Genomic DNA, 23,033 nt, shown 5'->3' on the forward strand with positions numbered 1-23,033 from the left:
CTGAGGAACACTGTGTCTATAATGTTTGGGTTATCTATGTTATAAATTGAGGACATCATATCTATGAGAAAATTAGAATATTAGAAAAAATAAAATGAAAGGTCATGTAATACGATCTTAACTAACTCGGCTTGAAAAAGCGAAAAAATGATCTAAATATTTTTGTAATTTGGAAAACTGTAACTATACCAATAGAACTATCTGTAAAAGATGACTACTGAATAAAGATTATGTTCTATAAACTGAGAACCGTCTTCACAGAAATTTAAGTTTTAAATTTAATTTCAGGATGCCTTCATAAGGGACATTTCATTCCGAGACTATTAAATATATGTCTATATAGTGGAGTCTTTGACTAACTAGCTTGCTATTTGAATCGATGAGAATGCATATTGTATTTGTAGCGACCCAAGGGAAGTAATCGGTATTGAAAGTCTCTTAAGAGGAACTCTTCTGTGGATGGAGGGTACAAAACATACTTCAAACAACAAGGATGTCTGCACAAGCAAAACTTGCTTGTTTAGCATTTTGACCAGGTAATATGGATAGTTGCTCAATTTTTCATATTATTTTACATTAATTGTTTTCTTTTTCCATAGAGGTTTGCTAATATTTTCTTGACACTGATATGGACAATTTTATCGAAAGTCGAAATGTGCATGAGGATGGATTCAAGTTTAAAAACAAAGACCACGCTTTTGTTGATTTTAGCAGAGATCTAGATAATAGGTCTATCTGAATTTAGTCCACAGGTAAACCTGTGGCAATATTCCATTTTGTAACATTATTATATGTTTTTACCTAAGCTGAAATTATTTGAAGTTAAAAATGAAAAAAAAAACAACTATTTATTTACACCGAATCATGTAATAGCTGATCAGTAGAGCCACTCACTGGAGATTTATGTAAAAGGAACTGGTCTTTGCTTCTTCCAGAGACCTTCTGTCACTGAACTGATAGAGCACGAATTCTTGGATGAAGCTAAGTTTGAAATTACATTTATGCCCTAGTTTTAAATTTAATGATAACTAAATAACATGGCATTGGAACTTTTAAAAGATTTGTAGAAAATGTTTAGTTTATTGATTAAAAGTTTCCGCAATATCTATACAGAATCATTTTGGGAAAAACAACAACATATATTTACATTTCTCGTTTCTTTTGCAGGTGGACAAGACTGTGGACTGAAACAATTTGATGTTAAAAATTTGTAGATTATCTAGATATATATGCTGGTCCCCTGCTTTGCTTAAGTCATCAACAGGTAATGCAACGTCATGTTATACAAAACTGATCAGTTATTCTAAACCAAACAAGAATTTTTTGGCAAGACAACTGACTCCCTGGACCAAACCAACACAGCCAAGAACTCAGAACTTTTGTGAAATGGCAGATAATCGATATATTATTGGCTATGCAAAGCTTGGGACCTCAGGGTGCAAGGGATGCAAGACTAAGATTGAAAAGGGATCCCTCAGGATAGGAAAGGTCACAGCCAATCCCTTTGGTGGGGATGGAGACATGAAGCAGTGGTATCATCCAAACTGTATCTTCAACACTTTCAAACGAGCTCGGGCTACGACAAAGAAAATAGAGGAACCCGATGATATGGAAGGATTTTCAGAAATTCTCCAGGAAGATAAAGATGAAATAAATAGGCTAATAAAAGGTTTGCTTACAGGTCAACATTCATCAAACTATAATTAAGGATTAACTTGAATATATTTTTTATGTTATGGAGATATACACAAAACTGAGTGTACTCTAAATAAACCCAAAGCGTTTATGAGAGTAATCAGATTTTTGTGTTATATCTCCATAACATAAAAATCTAAATACAAAATTCATTGGACTTTTGTATGAATCATTACGCGTCATCATCATGGAAATCTTTCTTAAGTAAATTTTAAACAATGAAAATGCTCGTAACAAGCAAATTGAATTATTAGTAATAATTGCTATTAATGACTTTATCAAACACAAATAGATCATCTTAAACTCAATAATCATCAAAAATGTAAAAAATGGGACTGTCCTTTTTCAGTCTAAAATTCACATTGATCGGTGTGTTTTTTTGAAACTTCATAGCTTGTTACATTAAAGGCCCACTACCTTTCCGGAGCAAACCATAAAGGTTTCCTAAAAAAAATTAATAACACCAGAAAATATATACTGATGTTTTAAGATGAGGTTAAATCACCAAACATATGCACAATTTCCTGCGTAATATATGATAACAGTGGAGAGTCATTTCGCTGTTTTGCCATCTGGCGCAGTGATAGTCAACTACCGTGCAGTGTTTAGGACGACAGCGTGAATCATAATAAGACGACCCACATTTAAAAGTTAATATTTTATTTATTTTAATCAAATTGTCCAGAAGGTGATGATATGTATAGTATTAACAGTAACTTAATAACTTTGGCGACTCTACAAAATTATCGATCTCGTCCTACATTCCTATTTTAAAAATTAAAAGCCGTTTCGGAAAGGCAGTGGGCCTTCAAACACATTTCGATGTTGCTTCATATTATGTTTCTTCTATGTAGAACATCTTGCAAATGCAAAAACTCCAGGCAAGAAAACTCCCAGCAAGAAAGCGACCCCTCAGAAGCCTGCTGCCTCGCCTGTTGCTGCCAGATCTACACCCTCTAAATCTTTTGATGACGATGATGGTAAAACATATTATACACATGTACTTTTACAATAGTAAAACAGAAATAAATTAATATATCAGTAACAGTTAATGATGGTGATATGATGCTTACTAAATAATGATCATAAATCATTTCTGTTTCTATATAGAATCATATACCCATTTGACACTAGTCTTTAAGTTTAGTGTACCAAGGTACATATTTATTTAATTTGTTCTACATGTAGTAGTTTTAAGATTGCTAGTACAATAGTAATACCAGATTTAATTGATATATCATTGTGCTTACTAAATAATGAATCATAAATCATTTCTGTATCCATATCATTCAAATGTATCATAACATTTATTTAAATTGTTCTAGTTTTATAACTACTGGTACAATAGATATAAGTACCAGGTGCTAATAAGGAAATTTCAGGGGATGGAGAAAATTGGATGAGTTTTTAATCTGGAACAGATTTGAAAAAAAAAAGAATTGTTATGTACATATATTTATTTGCACGCTTGAAACTTTTGTTTCTCCATTTCAGCTGCAGTGCCCTCAACATCCTCTAAAATACCTGATGATAATGGGAAGAGAGATGATGCATTCCGTGAATTCCGACGTCTCTGTGCTGAAATTGCAGATGAAAGTAGCTACAATTCTAAGACAGCTTTAGTTGCCAAATACCTTAAGAAAGGTGCTTCTGGAGGTTAGTGCAGTTTTCCTGTTTTTCTCAATCTGAAGTTTTATTTTAGTCCTGATTAGATTGATTCCATTAAAAGGAAATTAAGAATATTACTGGTGAAATGGTAGGTAAGACACAATTTTGTCTCTCAAACGAGATATTTACTAATTTAACAAGGATTACAAATTAAATTATTGTAAAAATCTCTAGTACAGCTCCTAGATATTTATGTAAACTTGTTTCAGTATTTAAAGATGCTCCACCGCTGACAAATAGTATGTTTTCACTATCAAAAAACAGGAGCAGACGATTTAGTATTTTTCTTCAGCTGCAAAAGTTACTTTCTTTACACCATTACCACCATTGAAAAGTTTGAGCTTCTAATTTTACTTTAAGTTAAAAATATGAAAAAGAATTAATTGCATCCCGAAAAAATTCCGTGATACGATATCCTATATAGAATGAAGTAATAATGGCGTATGCACCAAAGGCGAAATAAATTATAATATATTAATTTTTGTGTTAATTAGGCATATACATACACGACTAAACACCAACTATTGTTCAAATGATGAATATCATTTATGCTTTGTCGGCGGTGGAGCATCTTTAATATGTACTGTTTAATGCATATTTACTTCTTCAATTATTTGATCTTAGAAAGGTACATTTACTTAATAAACATTTTGGTAGATGTAGTGGGAACACTTATATCATTCAGTCTTAATTATCATTTTCTTAAGATAGAAAATATGTATAAAGTAGATATGTTTGGAATAAATCTGTAATATACTTACATGTTACAGAAGGCTATGCCGGCGACACATACATACTACTGAAGCTACTGCTGCCTGGGGTGGTGAAGCGAGTGTACAACCTGAATAACAAGCAACTTGTTAAGTTATTCAGTCAGGTGAAAATCCATTGTTTTAAAGATAAATCTTACTTTGGTAACCAAATAACAAAAGAATAGCCGGGACAAAATTATACCAATCACAGAACTTTAAATCCTTTTATAATTCAATATACATCTAAAACCACCTACCTACTTATTTCTCACAGGGCTATTCCAGTCAAACATCTAAATGTCACTCTTGGATTCCTGTTCTTGCTTTGAAGTACTTTGTCTCCACATTTAACTTATTTGAATAATAAAAGAATAACTAGAAATACATGAACAGTTGTTTTGGCATTAATTGCATAGAAATTGTTTATTATGGCATCCTGGTAATGGAGTGACTAATGAGAGAAGTGACTTCAGGTATCTACATTAACATTTTGTAGATATTTGGGACCAGTCTGCAGGCTATGGTGGCTGATCTCGATGAGGTAAGTATCATATTGTATTGTATTGATGTAACGGTAACTTATGCATACTCTAATACTCTAGCATGAGACTGGAGTATTTCATATTAAAATCACTATACAGAACATTTCATTGTTTAGCAAAAATTTCTTGTCAATTAAATTTTGATTGTGCAAAGACTTAATTTAAAGATTTAAGTTAACTTTCATATGTTTCCCCCCTTCAGAGGAGGGTGCTTTGTTATAAAGGAATACATCTAAAACTTATTGATTTGTGTTCAGGGAGATGTTGCAGAGACAGTGAGGATATTTTTTGAGAAGAGCAAACTTTTGTTACCTGCCAAGAAAAGCACTCTAACATTACAACAGGTATGTAACAGTTCTTTTGGAATGTATATCAACAGTAGTAGGCTATGACTTTGTTTCTATGAGACCAGGCCCAATCTTCACTTTGTCTGCTTGTAAACCCTTAAAGATGCTCCACCACCAACAGAGCTTAAACGATACCATTTTTAAGTTTCCAACTCATGAAATTTATGAAAACCAGTCGTAAATATTATTTCTGTGGGGCAGTAGTGGATGAACGACAAGTAGACAAAAGATGATAATGACATTTTGTTTACAACTGGTCTTTACTTCAGCCTATGATTTGATAGACAAAACAATTTTAATAATGAACGAAAAATCATGTCGCAACCAAAATTGAATTAATTTGAGAGCACAGGGCTAAATTACAAACTCTATCTTGTTTACACTAGGTGGACTATTTCTTGGAAGAACTTTCGCTTGTTACAAAGGAAGACGACCAGCAGAGGATTCTCACAAAAATAGCCAAACGGTAAATACTACTGTTACAGGGGTATATCTTCTTAAGCATGACTTGTTAGCTTTATTGAGCTAATTCAGGTAAAGTGCATTTTGTTCTGCTATGTTTTGGTTACCTAGTTTGTAATATAAAAAACTGGAGTTAAACTTTGTGTTATGTTATGCCAGTATGTATTTAACGACTTTCAAAAGGATTATAGGAGTTTAATGAATAGAGCTATTCCAAAGGGAAAATAAACATTAGATTCTGTTAGAACTATCCACACTCTGAAGCTGTTGTGATTGTCATCACCTTTTGATTCTCACTATTTTCCAATCACCCTACATACCTTCAGGTATTCAGTGGAGGAGTTAGGGACGCACAAGTAACCTTATGGGGTTGGCTTTAACTATCTCTTGCTATTCTGAAGGGTAGATACAGAAAACCAATCCTCTTAAGAAATATACAAATGTAATCTATTTTTAATGAGCAGAAATCGACCACCACTATTTATTTCGTTATGTGTAATGATGTTTAATAACAATTTCTGTTCAAATGTTATTTTATTCACTACTTCATAGAAGGCGACAAGTACAACTGAATTTTGTATGAAATATTGAATTCCCCGAACCTGATGTTTTCCAGGTGTACACTTAACGATCTGAAGATGGTGATACGTCTTATCAAACATGATTTGAGGATTAATGCTGGAGCTAAGCACATGTGAGTGTTAATTTGACTTATATCAAGGTTTGTATATCTGACAACACGATTTTTATCCGCCGCTTTCACAGAAATGGGGGATATTAATTTGGGTCCGTCCGTCCGTCTGCCCGGCTGTCTGTCTGTAATGCTTGGTTTCCATGCAATAATTGCCACAAATCTTAAGAGATTTTTTTGTAACTTCGTCACATGGTTAAATTTGCCAAGGGCTTAAATGAGTTCGCTCGGCACTTTCATCAGACCCTATTTAATGGGGTTATGGCCCTTTGTTTAACGAAAAATAACAACATTTTTGACCGTTTCCGTTCAATAACTCTCTCATATATAACCAGATTTTCTTGAAACTTGGTAACATGATTAAATGTCTCAGGGCCTTGGACAAATTTGATAGAGACTTTCATAGGACCCTATTTGGCTGAGTTATGGCCCTTTGATTAACGAAAACACTATTTTCGTCTGTTTCCGTTCAATAACTCTTGCAAATAGTACCGGATTTTCTCAAAACTTGGTAAGTATCATGGTTAATTGTCTCGGGGCCTTGGACACATTCATTGGACACTATTTGGTGAAGTTATGGGCCTTTGATTAACAAAAACACTATTTTCGTCTGTTTCCGTTCAATAACTCTTGCAAATAGTACCAGATTTTCTCGAAACTTGGTAAGTATCATGGTTAATTGTCACGGGGCCTTGGACACTTTCATTGGACACTATTTGGTGGAGTTACGGGTCTTTGCTTTGATTAACAAAAGCGGGGAATATAAATTCCATGAATTTGCTTGTTATTTTAAGTTTGGATTTCAAGTATCACATTCAGAGTGGTTAAATTGTATAACATGATGGATATAGGTTGTCAAGCTACCAAGATTGAATGTGTGTTAGAAGTATGAAGCAATGCCTACATGAGTTTTACACTATTGATAAAAACGTCGTTCATGGTGTGTCCGTGTATAATAAGTAATGGATATAGGGTCCTTTGTATGTACTTTTTTTGTGCCACCTTATTCTATCTCAATATCAATTTTGAATACAGCTTTATGGACCCAAAAAATACAAAAAGGGCAATCTTTTAAAAAAAAACAACTACAACAACTGTTAAGACAAGATTATTCTTAGATTCGTTAGATTTATTATGTGATGTTGAAGTGTGATATATATCTATTACAGACTTGAAGGTTTAGATGCCAACGCCTACGCAGCATTCCAGGCTTCTAGAGATCTCCATGATGTTGTTACTCGTGTTCGTCAAAACTTGGAGGAGGGAGGTGGCAAACCAGGAATGGCAAAGAAACTGAGTGTCAGGGCTAACCTCATGACCCCAGTACTACCTATGCTTGTATGTATTCCAAGAATGCAGTACATCTCTCAATTTAAATTATTTCAAGAATATAATATCAAAATATGAATCTCTTTCATGTGATCATAAAACCCATGTGAAACTAAATTTATTGCCCTGGATCTCGTGAAATTCATTTGAAGAAATATTGCCTGAGTATTGCTATAAGATTTTCCTTATTTTAAACATGATTATGTTTTTGTGTCTGACAGGCTGAAGCTTGTCGGTCCATTCAGTTTGCCATGAAGCGATGTCCTAATGGTTTCTATGCCGAGATTAAATATGACGGAGAGAGGGTACAGCTGCACAAAAAAGGGTTACAATTCTCCTACTTCAGTCGGAGTCTCAAACCTGTACAACCTCATAAGGTTTGTCTACTTTAAACAAAGACTGCTAACATTTTACAGCTTTGTAAACTTAGGGTAGAAATGTACTGAAGTCAAATGCTTAAAACTGATAACACCTGAACAACCTCATAATGACAGTTTTGTTCAATAAAGTGTGGAGTTATACATATTTGTAAGATTAAATATAAAAGGACAAACTGGTCAAGCGTTTTCAAGGTATTAAAACATCCGTACTGACAGTGTTATAAAATATTATTCTAGGTTGAACACTTTAAGGAGCACATTCCAAAAGCGTTTCCGTCAGGGGATGATCTTATTCTGGATGCCGAGGTGTTATTAGTAGATACGACCACTGGAAAGCCCCTCCCATTCGGTACCCTTGGCGTTCATAAGGTAATTATAACAGCTGTACATGTATTTAATAATACATGAAGTCTGCATTATGTTTTCTGATAACATGCTATAATCAAAATAAGGATACAGTATGTCTCTTTCCAAAGCTATGAGAGCCATGAAAAAAAATCATGTTATCTGAGTATTAAAACTTATCCAAGCTAAGGTTACAGTGTATTTTCTACAGATCCATTGATACTACAAATTGATGAAAGTTGATATAATAAATGAATGATTGTGTTAAATGATTTTTGTCCTATTTTCTCACAGAAAGCTCAATTCACTGATGCCAAGGTCTGTCTGTTTGTGTTTGATTGTCTTCACATAAATGGAGAAAATATCATGGACAAGTAAGTTTTCAGTATTTAAACCATTGTCGGAAACCCAACACTCACAACTCTACCTTTGTGACAATGCCTTATGTTATATACAAACCTAGTATGGTGACCTTTGGGTTTCTGACGATGTATTTAAACAAGCTTTTTCATAACCTATCTAAACACCTGTGATTCATACAAATTCTCTTCATCTCAATCTTTGAGGACCACAATATTTGGACACACTGGATGTCTGACCCAGCTCTAGATTTGATTACTGTATATTCTAACAAATATTTTAGTTAGATATAGGTATGAGATCTATATAGATATATCTTTGTGATTGTCTATATCTGGATTTAGGGGACAGAGAAAACTCATCCTCTGTCTAATTCTATGGTCAAATTACTGTTGAAACCTTTTTTGATACTAGTCAAAAGCTGATGTGATGTTTGTGACCTATTTCTAATTCATTTACATTAAATTCTAATCCGACGAGTAGACAACTTTACTTATGAAAAGAGTCAATACCAGGGTTTCAATTGGAAGTCATTTCAGTTTTTCAGTAGATGCATTATCAGTCTGCGATTTGAAGCACTAGTCCGATGCCCACGACTAGTAATTTTATGGCTGGACTAGTACCAATTGTAATGAACTAGTTCGACTGGACTGGACTAGTGGCTCCAAACATGATTAAAATCAGTAACATTCTATCTTTACAAGAGCGATGGTCAATTGTATCTTTCAACACATTTTGAGTGCATTATGTATGCGATTATATCTGTCTGGATGCATCATTTTGTGGTAATTTTGTGTTCACTAACGTATCCAAATTGTAATTTGGGTCAAAAACAGATTATGACTAAAGTGCTGAAGCAAAACCCCTGTATATCTTATTTGGACTAGTGATTAAATAGACGGACTAATAAATTTTGGGGTTAACTGGTCCAGATGAGCAGCGAAAAAAATTAATGTCACAGACTGTATTATAAGTGTTCTTCACGGTTGTGTACTGCCCTCACTAAACAAACATCATGTTTACAGACCTATAAAGACCCGCAGGAAAATCCTCCGTGAGAACATGACAGAGATAGAACACAGAATTATGTTCTCAGAGATGCAACATATCAAGGTAAGGATAATCACATGGCAAATACAGTGTACATATAATGTAATGGGTACAGTTATTAGGTGAACGACCCAGTCAGATTATTTGGGGTGCATTTGGGACCAAATTAAGGCCCTTTACCTCGAGAAATTTTGCTGTATTTTCATGTGGATATTTTTCCAATTCACGAAATCTTTAAATATAGATAATTCAAGAATGAAAAAATGTACATGATTGAGTATGAAAATCACTGTATATGTGTTTGGTATTGTAGTAATTCCTACGAATAGTGCCAATACTACATTAAAAGTGAAATTTTTGACTGATCATGAATTTAATAGATTACCAAATTTAGCATAATTAGTTTCAACCTTTTACACATTGTGTAAAACCGTCAGAATTTCAAAAATAGAATAATGAGGGCAAAACTTATTACTAAATGTAGTGTTGATGTGACAACAAACAATTTTTTTTACTCAGTTACATTGACATTGTATTGATTATTAAAAAGTGAAAATATTTTTTCATTGATATTTTCTACAAATTACCAGCTGTTGAAAGGAGTCTTACCATTTTTACCCTTGTTTATCTTTTGGTACTTTAGAACGTACATTGTATTAATGTTTGAGATCTATTGTACAGGAGCCGGATGACCTACAGGATATGATGAATGATGTATTCAGACAGGGATTGGAAGGACTTGTTCTCAAGGATGTCAACGTGAGTAGTCTCCCCTTCTTAAATCAAGACTATTGAGTAATAGAATTAAGTGTTGAAATAACTTATTCAGCATGTTAATCAACTTGTGCTTTCTGTAAATGTCATCAAGTTGAATTTGGTCTTGTGAATCCTGTTTTAGGAATGCAAGCATGGGTTTTAAGGATTTTTCAAGGGAACAATATTTCCTTTAATGCTATTTCTGTGTATCATTATCCCCCGCCCAACGAAGTTGGCGGGGGATATACAAATGGGTTCTGTCCGTCCGTCCGTCTGTCCGTCCGTACGAATGGTTTCCGGAGCATAACTCTAAAACCAGTAGAGATATTTCCACGAAACTTCATACACACATTAGTCTTATGGTCTTGTAGTGCCTTTTACTATTTTCAGGTTTTCATTTTTTGCATTTTTTCCGTAACCATGGAAACATTGCTGAAAATATCATATTTTTGTACCAGGTTCGTTTCCGGAGCATAACTCTAAAACCAGAAGAGATATTTCCACGAAACTTCATAGACACATTGGTCTTATGGTCTAGTGGTGCCTTTTGCTATTTTAAGGTTTTCACTTTTTGTACTTTTTTCTGTAACCATGGAAACATTGCTGAAAATGGCAGATTTTTGTGTAAGAGTCGTTTCCGGAGCACAACTCTAAAACCAGCAGAGATATTTCCATGAAACTTCATAGACACATTGTTCTTATGGTCTAGTAGTGCCTTTTGCTATTTTTAGGTTTTCATTTTATTCACTTTTTCCGTAACCATGGAAACATTGCTGAAAATATCATATTTTTGTACCAGGTTCGTTTCCGCAGCATAACTGGAAAACCGGTTGAGGTATATGCACGGAACTCCATAGGCACATTAGTCTTATGGTCTAGTAGTGCCTTTTGCTATTTTAAGGTTTTCACTTTTTGTACTTTTTTCTGTAACCATGGAAACATTGCTGAAAATGGCAGATTTTTGTGTAAGAATCGTTTCCGGAGCACAACTCTAAAACCAGCAGAGATATTTCCATGAAACTTCATAGACACATTGTTCTTATGGTCTAGTAGTGCCTTTTGCTATTTTTAGGTTTTCACTTTTTGTGTTTTTTTCTGTAACCATAGAAACATTGCTGAAAATATCATATTTTTGTAGCAGGTTCATTTCCGGAGCATAACTCTAAAACCAGCAGAGATATTTCCACGAAACTTCATAGACACATTCTTTTTAGGCCCTTTATGACACTGTCATTGTACTAGTTATAAACAGGTTAATAGTTTTTCACCTATATGCTTCACATTCATAAAACTATTCACCTTGCTGTATCTGCCCTTACCAGAAAAGAAAGAAAAACATTTGGATTATATTCGTGGCAGTGTTATTTGGTGGATGAAAGAAAATACGAATTTAAAACTGCGGTCAAATTTGAATGATATATGTATCTTAAGACATTAGACAACACAGACCTTGAATTTAATACTGCGTGGAGTAAAATATTTTAAAAAAAAAAACGGGAAAATTATCGCAAACAAATTTCAAGGCTGTATACCTGATTCAACAATTGCAGCCCCGCTCTACTTGAATTATACTCCATCTTTCTTTAGCTCAACTTTCTTTTTCCTGTTTTTTTTCGTATACATAAGTCTCCACAATCAAACTTACTTCAGCTTTGATATCTCCATTGGCGGGGGATCTGAATGACTATGTCCTTGTTTATTTTGCTTTGATCTTTTACCTTTGAAGGGTATTTATGAGCCAGGAAAGAGGCATTGGCTGAAGATAAAGAAGGACTACTTGGAACAAGGAACAATGGCTGACTCTGCTGATCTAGTGGTGTTAGGGGCTTACTTTGGATCAGGAAACAAAGGTACAGTACTCTAATATCCACAACAAAACTTTTGGAGGGTAAAGGGTATGCTTGAATCTAACCCTAACAACTCCTAAACATGTTACTAAATTTCATTGAAGCTTTACATGATTGTCACTAGCATGTGTTGATGTACATTTGAGCTTTGGAAGTTGAAATTTTGGTTGCCATTGGTTACAAGACAAGCAAATTTAAGTACAATCTTTCAACACTGACCAACCAATAACTTTGAAATGGTACAAATTAACATGTGAGAGGTGAAGGAAATTCAAGCATCTAGAAAAAAAATGAATTTTATACATACCTTTATTGCAAGGTCCAAAATTATAACTGGTATGCCTGTATGTATTACAGATAAAAATGATTTAAGGCCAACCAGAACTCGTTGATACATTTTATTGTGCATTACAGGTGGCATTATGTCAATTTTCCTGTTTGGAGTACACAACCCCGACACTGACCAGTGGTGTACGGTCACTAAATGTCACAGTGGGCTGGACGACAAGACTCTGGCCGAACTTCAGACCAAGCTGGATATGGTCAAAATAAGTAAGGATGCTAGAAAGATTCCAGACTGGCTCAACATTAAAAAGCAGTTGGTTCCGGACTTTGTGTCGCGGGACCCCAAGAAATCCCCGGTATGGGAGATAGCTGGGGCGGAGTTCACTCAGGCCGAGATCCATACAGCTGATGGTATCAGTATAAGGTTCCCTCGAATCACCAAATTCCGTGATGATAAAAGCTGGAAGGAGGCAACTAATTTACCGAGGTTAAAGGTAAGCTTAGCTTAGCACACAAGTCTTGTTTTCTTGGCTTTAAGTAAACTTGTAGCTCCTCATTAAATGAGAAAAGTACAAGATAAGTCATACAATATATTTTTCACCATTAGAGAACTAGGGAAGCAGAGTGTACATACTAGAATTAAAGGGGCATGAACCATGTAAATTTGAGTAAAATACATATTTAAGACGTGTCAGATACCTTACTAAGTAATATATATCAGTTATTGTGCAAATGTGTCAATTAAAATAATTATAATGGAAATTCCATATTTCTGTATTTTGAACCGGCCCGGTCCAATTTTGTAGACTAAGTGTGATAAAAATAGGAGTGTTGAACTTAAGTGACCTCCAACAATGCACTGCAAAAATGAAATGAATGTAAACAAAATGGTGGGTCAAAAACATGGGTGAAGCGAACACAAACAAACTCCGATAGAAAACAGAGTACGCCAGGAGTAAGTAACGTGCCCGATTCGGAAAGTAGGTAAATATAAATGGATCACTGAAATGCAAGAGACGGGAGCAACTTCCTACGTTATACTTGCGTGATGTACATATACGCAATAAGTCAAGAACCTCCCTTCGCGGTGCCCCGTCGAATGAAAAGTCTCGTTTGACTTTTGACCTATCATTTTTAGGCTAAATACAAATTGTTTTATAACAGATATTAACAAATATGGCTTAATCTTCATTTGTCAACCATCATGAATTAGAAAACGATCTTAAAATGTGGAAAACTAATATTCCTTGTCATGTCAGCAAGTTTGTTGTTCATTATAACCTAGCTTTCGGCAGGCTTTCGTTTTTTGTTCCTAAAATAGAATATGACTGTCTATTTTTATCAATTTTGGGGCAGGTATTCCCCACCTTTTCCTGTCGTTTAGATAACCAATCATTGCAATAAAATATTCAATAAACATCTGAAAACCATATCTAAGCATACAGAACAACTTGTTTAGGGTTCATGTCCCTTTAAGAGTTAATGATTTTATGATTTTTTCGAAGGATAAGGATGTTTGTACAAGACTTTGTTGACTACATTATAGGAACTCTTTAAGAAATCAAAGGAGACTTCTGACCTGTTCCCAAGTAGTAAGAAAGGCAAATCGGCTGTGAAGAGAAAAGATAGTCAGGACAGTGATGATGATGATGATGATGATGATAATAGTAATAATAGTAACGGTCACACTAATGGTCGCGGGTCAGCTACCCCAGTCAAAGGTCATGGGTCAACACCAAGAACCCCAGTCAAAGGTCAGGGGTCAGAAACCCCCTCCACAGCCTCGTCTGGTAAGATGGGAACTTTGATGGGCTGGGTCAAAAAGGGAGAGAAAAGGTCAAGGTCAGAGGATAGTGATGAAGCGTCATCCCCTAAAAAGAAAATGGAAAGTTTGTCAACAAAAAGTGAAGGGGAATCGCCCAGTAAGAAGGTAAGGATACACTTGGATAATAATGTAAATTACAGTGGAACCTCCAAAAACCGAACCTTCTCAAAACCGATCACCTCTAGAAACCGAACATGGATGTCATGTACGGAATGAATTCCTCTTTATTAATAGTATATAAAACTTCCCAAAACCGATCCCTCCCAATTCCGAATACCGGACCGATTTTGAGATCGGAATAGTCAAATGTAACTAAAATACACTTCTGAAAACCGGCCTTACCTGAGCGACACCGATAGATTGCATTGAGGTCTGATCAACCGACCGTGAAATACACGCATACCTGTACCATAGTTGTTGCATGCCATGTCCTTGGGCATGTACACAGTAATTATACCCGAGATGGTGGTGTAATTATTTAATCATGCCTATTGTTTAGATATCTAACGAAGGTCTACCATGTGCACGCGGTTTGTTTACTGTAGGAAAACAAACAGAGCTAGTAATAAAGAGAAAGTTTCGTATTCAAATCACACGTTTTTTTTTATTTACATATGTAGTTGTCGGATAACGTAAATTATCTGTATGAAGAAGCCGAAGCCATGTATTGTTTTAGAAAATGACTATGTCATATAATGACCGGCATCGACTGATCATCGTGTAATTAGACCATATAATTTGATTCTTGACGTAACCGGAAGCGATCGGTCGTATGTAGGTTACAGACGAGAACATCCCCAAGAACATTCACGCAACTAACTAACTAAACTACGTTTATAAGCGGTAACAAAGTCAAGTTTGCTGTAATCCATTCCTTTTAAACGTATGATTCTCTCTTTTGTGATAACATTCACATTAACAATCAATATCGGTCGGTTTTAACGAACACTAGGCATACATGCGGTGCACTAATGTAAAAAACGACTTCCGATCGATTAAATACGGATCGTGATGATCGGTATTCGGTTCACTTCTCCAAACCGAACCCTCTCTAAACCGGCCGAAATTATATGCACGGACCATGATCGGTTTCGGGAGGTTCAACTGTACTTTAAATTTGTTAAAGATCCAGATTTCATCATCATTGAATACGGAAGTATGATTAATTCCATTTTAAAAAGAGTAAGCAAAAATAGAATTGATTTAGAAAAAAAAAAATTTGACCTGTTATTATGGATAATGTTTCAACTCTTCCAGTTGAATGATTATATACCCCTACTTAGGACATCAAGCTTTATTATTTCATTAGAAAGAGTAAATGAAGTAAGTGAATGTAAAGAAAATATTTTCTGTAATTTTCTGAATCATGTGTCATCTTACCTGGTATATCGAAAAAATGACATCATGAGTCTGAACCCTTAAATAATATGTCTGAACCCTTAAATAATATGTCTGCCTACCTCTTTTTCAGTCGTCCAAACCTTTGTGTAAGTATGGTAAAGACTGTTACCAGACCAACCCTGCACATATAGAGCAGTACTACCATCCAACAGACGACAAACTACCCAAACCAGGGGAGGTAAGTGTGTACAAATTCAGGGGAGATAAAAACGGGTACTCACAAAACCTTTATTCGGAATAATAATCTTGAAGTGAAAAGCAACATGGAGTTTTCTGATTGCCTTCAGATTCTTCATTGATCAAACAATGAATTTTGACTTTTTTAATGAAATCCATCAAATTGTCTTGAAAGATTTAGCTTTGATAAATATTTTTTCTGGATTTCTTAATGTATTTTTGACTTAAACTGAAAGGTGGTTTTATTATGAAATTTTCTTTGGTAGTTTATACTTGCCAAATTGATTTGATAAACAAAACTATACATGTATGTTTTTCCTTTGTAGAGATTACCAAATGTATTTTCTGGCTCAAAGATTTTTCTGTCTGAAGACACAGATAATTATAGACTGTTGAAGCGCTACATCATTGGGTGAGAGACTATGTGAAGACATTATCAGGGTTTTACTAAGGGATCTGTTTGATATCTCTTTTGTCAATCTATATCAACTTTTTTTCACTTATAAGAAAAGAAGAGAAAAGACATTTTCGAGATCATATTTAAAGTTGATTTTAAGAGGAGGACTACTTTGAGCAAATGTAAAAGTTAACAGTTTTTAGGCTTAATTAATTAATTTGTTATTACAGAGTACTCTCTGTTCAAGCATTTAATGGCCTTAGGTCCCTTGTAATGTTTGACCAGATCATGTATTATTTATCTTGGTTTGGTTTTAATGTAAAATTATATATATTATTGATATTATTACTGAGAGTGACTCTTGATTACAGATTTGATGGTGATTTAGTGAACGATTACCAGAAGAAAACAGCAACACATGTGATTGTAAAACCAGGAGAGGTAAGAGATCATTCATTCTACAATCCATTTGCTTCTATTAATACCTCTACTTTATTTAGGTTATATAAAAATTACTTTGTGAAATTGACTAGCTCCCTACTTTTTTCCAAAACCCTCGCTCAGCTGTGTGTTGGTCTTTCAAACTAAAACACCCCTGGAAGCTAGCATAAACCTGGACTTGGCTATTTCTAATCAGATTTGAGGTGGGCAGGACTTGTTTCCAATCGGGCTATCAGTTGCCAGGCGACAGAACAATTGGGGGGAGCTAGTTTCTGGTCATGCCATCTGACGTAATCAAACGAATATGTTTATCTTGTGAGAGGTTTGTGAAAAATGTAATGTAATCAGAGGACTTGCTAGGCTATAGCTACATTGCAGTAATTTATTGATACATTTCCCTTTTTCCAGGCGATCCTGACCTCTGGTGTCTGTGTCACGGTCGATTGGCTCTGGAGCAGCATCAAGAAGAAGACAAAGTTACCGTCACACAAATTCAGGGTGACGTGATTTCAAGCCTGCATTCACATCTTTGTGTAATAGGAACAAGTTTTGAGTGTCTGCTATCAATTGTGTTTGGTTCATTGAGATAGTTGTGATGGACTTCATGAAAACCAGATGGATGTTCATAATTTCAGAATGTTTTCTCCTGTGTATCTTTATTTTTTACAGACGTCTGTACCCTATAACTACACTGGTTTGTGAATATGAAACATTGAATTCTTCTGTAGTTTATCACAAAGGTTTTGTAAATGATCATGTTCATAATTGTACATAGAATCGACTGATGAAATGTCTGCTCAGAAGTACATGTACATGTATAGACAACTCAGGAAATGCTGTATATCTATCTTTGAGGAAATTTATTCTTCTTGGAACTATGTATGCATATAATATATAGATGTAATAATATTTTGATATTTTGTCTCTTTACTCATTTAATCCCGTCTATACTTCAGCAAAATAATGAAATACAAATTTTTTTTGTGGTTGTGCAAGTTCAGAAAAAAGTATCAAATTTGATCGATCATAATAATTTATCGCCTGGCAGCTATGGGTTAATCTAACACATTTTTGCATGACTGTAACAACCACGTCAGATAAAGAATATGCTTTGTACATGTAATCTATTTCCCAGCTTTTTGTATTCATCCCACGCCATCTTGTCCTGTCCCATACATGCATTAATATCTTATACATTTCCAGCTTATGTCTAAATAGTCGGATATCTTGTTTTTCTCAAACTTCAAATTGAACGCAGCACAGGCGTTTTGCTCCATAGACTTTTCACAGTATTACATATATAGAAGGAAAAATATCTATAGAGCCAAGCGCCTGTGAAAGGAGTCTTGTATCTGAACTTGGACTATTTAATAAGATATATTTTACCATTATATGTACGGTACAGTTTACGTATTTGTTATAACAATACTTGTTGTTGTTGATGATATAGTGTATTGTTTTCTTACTATAGTTTGTATGTTTATGTCTGTTTTTATAAATCCTGCATATAGAGGCAATAATTTACCAATCAATGTTTTGTAAAAAGGTTAGGCTAGCTCCTGCTCACTTTGTATATGTAGGTGCTACTTAGAATTGTTCCCATACTGAATTGTGCCGTTTAGCATGAATGAAACCATGTTTAATGTGAAGTTTACAATTAAATAACTAGATTGGGATAATCTTTTCTTGTCTTGTAAACTATAATACTATTGTGGACAAGATTTTAGTTACAACAATGAGAAGTCTTGGTTATTGTTGATACAAAAACTACGGAAATGAAATCTTGTGACAACAAACTGCAAGATGGTTACATATAGAAATTGATTTTTCGGCCGAGAATTGTACCAGACATTTACCAACAAAATAATAACAATGACAAATAATTGATATTTCTGTTCATATCCTGAACAGATAGATTTATTGATGTAGTCTAATAACAAACAGTGATGCTGACTGCCGTTTACACCATGGTTGTCACGGTAACATGAAAGATGAATAACCAAATATGTAACTTTCTCACCCCCTACTTCACATGATTGAATTGGTCCAGTGATGGCCTAAAGGTCAAAGTTTACCCCACCCTCCAAAAAGGCACATTTCTCTATTGACCTCTAATGATAAATTGATTTTGATGTTCCAAATTATCCATGTGCTGTAAATGCAGTGGAATTCCAGAAAAGTTACAAATTATTCTGACCATAACTGCATGTATAAGTTGCATCATGGAATAGAATTAGAAACTATAAATTAGTTTTGTCTAATGGAGATTCCATCTGCCAAGTTTTTTACCCAATTTACTTCAATTTGTTAATAATTGTCATATCACCCCTTCAATCAATCACTATAAGCATAATGAAAATCATAAAGAATATGTAAGGAACTATTTAAGTTATTGGTTACTATGCTTGATATATATATGTGATGACAAATAGTTAGTAGAACATGAACTGCATTGCTTCAATATTTTCAGCGCATCAAAATAGAACACCTTTCTAAATTATGTTGGACCAGTTCAGTATTTTCACAGTGGTGAGAAAGTTACATTCACAAACATGCATATATTACAGTCCTTCTCCCCTTAATTATGATTTAGACTCTTCCAATTCAGCCCAGTACATAACTAAGAAGGAAGTTTTCTATGATAACATAGTATGACATCAATCATTACCAGCCATGATAACAAAATGTATCCTCTAAACTACAGTGTGTGATGGTGATGAAATGGAATACAGATTCTATATCACATGACATTTCTGTGTACAACTCCTGCTTATAGAATCACCTCTTTAATGTACACTAGAGTGGTCTGGCACAGCAGTTCGCAGCAACAACTATACAGAAGATTACAGGTTTTTGAGACGTTCGTCAAGAAAGCATAACTAGGACATACATATATTTACTGAATTTAAAATGAGAGATAGCAGTAAAATTTTCTTAAACAATACTTTGAACTTTTTCTCTAAAATTGAGAATCCTATCCCAAAGAAATAGAAACCTATCTCATACTGATATTTTCTCTGTAATTACTGGTATCTAATTCTATCTTTATAGTAAACCTGTATTAAAATATTACATATTTGTATGAGAAAATTGTATCATTTTCAAACAAAGTAATGTGTCCTCTTTAGTAGCAGGTGAAAATCTGTACCCACATTAAAACAGTATATTAATTACAATACAATAATATGTATCAGCTAATCACCATACAGGGCATACAGCTAACAGACAATACAATATTGTGTATACCAGCTAATTGGAGTACAGCTAGCAGACAATACAATATTGTGTATACCAGCTAATTGGAGTACAGCTAGCAGACAATACAATATTGTGTATACCAGCTAATTGGAGTACAGCTAGCAGACAATACAATATAATGTATACCAGCTAATTGGAGTACAGCTAGCAGACAATACAACATTGTGTATACCAGCTTATTGGAGTACAGCTAGCAGACAATACAATATGGTGTATACCAGCTAATTGGAGTACAGCTAGTAGACAATACAATATTGTGTATACCAGCTTATTGGAGTACAGCTAGCAGACAATACAATTTCGAATACTTTAACAGCTAATCAGAGTACAACTAGAAGATGATAAAGTATTATGTATTAGCTATTCAGCTTACAACTAGCAGACAATACAGTATTGTGTAATAGCTAATCTGAGTACAGCTAGCTGACTATACAATATTGTGTAACAGCTAATCTGCGTACAGCTAGCAAACAATGTGTCAGTTTATTGCCGTACAGCTAGCAGACAATACAGTATTGTGTAACAGGTAATCTGAGTACAGCTAGCTGACATTGCAATATTGTGTAGAGCTAATCGGACAAATCACATACAATACATCACTTTTACAACAGCAGGTTATATGGGACAATAGCTAGGGCTGTTACTTGGGGAGACATGTAACAAGAATAGAGAAACATGGATGTTACATGGGAACATACAACTATAATTTGCTTACATAACTGAATTGTTTATTCGATTTCACTTTTATTTATTAAAACTAATCTACCTACAAGAATTTGGATAAAAAATAAGACATTTTCTAGTGTAAAAATCCAATCTCAATTTTAGAAGGTTTCAGTTGTGTTTCCAGGGGTACATTACTCTTTTATTGGTAAACATCTGTTTGTTTACCTTTAGTGTTAATTAACAACCATGCTTATTTAAAGACAGAGTTCAGAATGGAGAATTAACACTGACCTATTATCAGTAGCTGACAACCGATACATGTGGGCTGCAAACTCGTTATTCAAATGTGTAGATTTGGACAACCTGAATATTTGGCCAACATGGTCCTCAATATTTCTTACTGGTTGGTGTTTCTACATCTATCATGAAATAACATTGTTTTGACTCTATACTATATAAATGGACAATGCCAGCTTCAATACCAAGGCCTCCTTGTCACAGAATATAACAGCAGTAAATATGTTTATTTTATTTACAAGAAAATTTTTAAGTACAATTTTAATAAAGGAATGGTTTACTAGTGTAGTTTATATCAGTATGTAATAAGGGGTTGATAGTTTTCTGACTAGATATAAAGAGATCATGGATTTGTTCTTTAGAATTTTAGCATTAAATATTAAAATAGCTATCTAAATGAATCACATAAAATTAATATGTATCCGAGGTGGTGTGGGTGGTTACTATGAATTGCTGCAGTTCAAAGTTCACTCAGCAATCTACAAATGGAAAGTACCAAGTATATACAGTTCTTTATAAGGAGAGATCTAGCCTATATAGAAGTTCACTATCTTAAGTTTTGTTCACTCTTAAGCCGGAAATGTTTGTGAGAAATGAAGTTTAATAGTATCTCTATGGGAACCATTGTTCATTGAGAGTATCTGGAACTACAGTTTACCATATAAACCTAAAATCCCTGAGAGTTACTTCCCTTTTAGTTTACTATCGGGGTGTAAGTTCACTTGCACATATTAAGATCAACAATAAACTCCAAGGATAACCTACAAATTGCTATTAGAGACTAAAATGTACTTCCCGTGATATAATTTTTATAATACACTGCGCCCTATTTGACGATTATCTTCGAAACACCATAGATTCTACTGTAATACCAAAAGACACCTAACATGCACACATATAAAATATCAACACTAACTATGTATTTATACATTTTTATAAAATTCACAAGAGCAAGATTTATATACTGGAGAGTTTATATGATTAAGGAAAACATTAAGTCCCATTTTGTTGTTGTGTTTTGTGATAACATAACCAAGTATCAATCTCTCATATTCCATACTAGATGTGTTATTAAATGAATAATGAACCTTGTGACTTTAACACAACACATAAAAATCATGAAATGTTGAAAATTATAGTTTATCAGAAAAACACTCCATTAGAACAAAAGCAAAACTCCACCCTGCATCAAACCTTACCAACTACAATTGCACAGTATTGTACCAGACAAACTAAAACATGTCCTTAATCTATCAAAAGGCATCTTTTAAATGTGGTACATGTACAGTTTTTTTCTGTCTTTAATTTTTATGTCCCAACATGTATTTCACATAACTTTTATTAGATTATGAATATGATTTAGTATTATTTTTTCCCTTTATATACTGTCAACTATTTGCTATTTCCCTTCCTTTGATCGTATGTACTTTCTATAAATTTGATTTGGATAAAGTCTCTTTTTCACTATGCTTTCTTTTCATTTAGGTATAAATGTGATTGTTACCACAATATTGTGAGTATAACCAGCTCTTACAAAAGCTCTATTCTGTCTTCGCATATTACAGAGTTACCCCCCCTTGCAGGTAGCTATCGATTATAGCATCATTATTTTGTGAACAAAATTCATACCTTTTTCTCAGAAAAGTATGATGCTATGCTTGAAAACATATGACATCATAATCAATACCCACCCACAAGGGCAGATATCTCTGTAATATGCAGATATAGAGTTAATTGATTTCAGATCTTGAATGCAACATTCTAGCTGTGTACGGACAAGTCTTCCTGCCACTGATCTAGTTGAGATGCTGAGTGGAACGGTACTTTTGAAAATCTATGAACACATGTAAATCCTAACAAAGCAAACTTGACACCCTGTAAAATAGAGGAAACTGTATTAAACTCTTACTAATATTTGTGTTCAAAACCAGTTATGCACTATGGAAGTTTTCAGACAGAGAGTTGTCCTATTTTTCAGCAACTGAAACAAAAAATAAGCAAAATAATCATAAAATATCTTTTTTCTGTACAGTCCACACACTCACTCAAAATTAACAAGTCT

The 23,033-nt window shown here is 34.2% G+C and overlaps 1 protein-coding gene across 1 annotated transcript; it reads left to right on the forward strand.

Moving 5' to 3' along the window:
* The first annotated feature begins 463 nt into the window (after positions 1-463).
* LOC138320520 (DNA ligase 3-like) lies at positions 464-18,429 on the forward strand. The gene is made up of 22 exons (XM_069263537.1): positions 464-536; positions 1,168-1,669; positions 2,550-2,675; positions 3,190-3,351; positions 4,134-4,240; positions 4,612-4,656; positions 4,915-5,001; positions 5,391-5,470; positions 6,083-6,160; positions 7,327-7,495; positions 7,708-7,863; positions 8,104-8,235; positions 8,506-8,585; positions 9,597-9,684; positions 10,303-10,380; positions 12,104-12,227; positions 12,639-13,003; positions 14,056-14,439; positions 15,806-15,913; positions 16,239-16,324; positions 16,681-16,750; positions 17,159-18,429. The coding sequence occupies exons 2-22, from the start codon at positions 1,198-1,200 to the stop codon at positions 17,255-17,257; spliced, it is 3,096 nt and encodes a 1,031-aa protein (XP_069119638.1). The 5' UTR covers positions 464-536; positions 1,168-1,197; the 3' UTR covers positions 17,258-18,429.
* The last annotated feature ends 4,604 nt before the right edge of the window (positions 18,430-23,033 follow it).

This window comes from Argopecten irradians, chromosome 1 (assembly GCF_041381155.1).
Source record: "Argopecten irradians isolate NY chromosome 1, Ai_NY, whole genome shotgun sequence".
Lineage (NCBI taxonomy): Eukaryota > Metazoa > Mollusca > Bivalvia > Pectinida > Pectinidae > Argopecten > Argopecten irradians.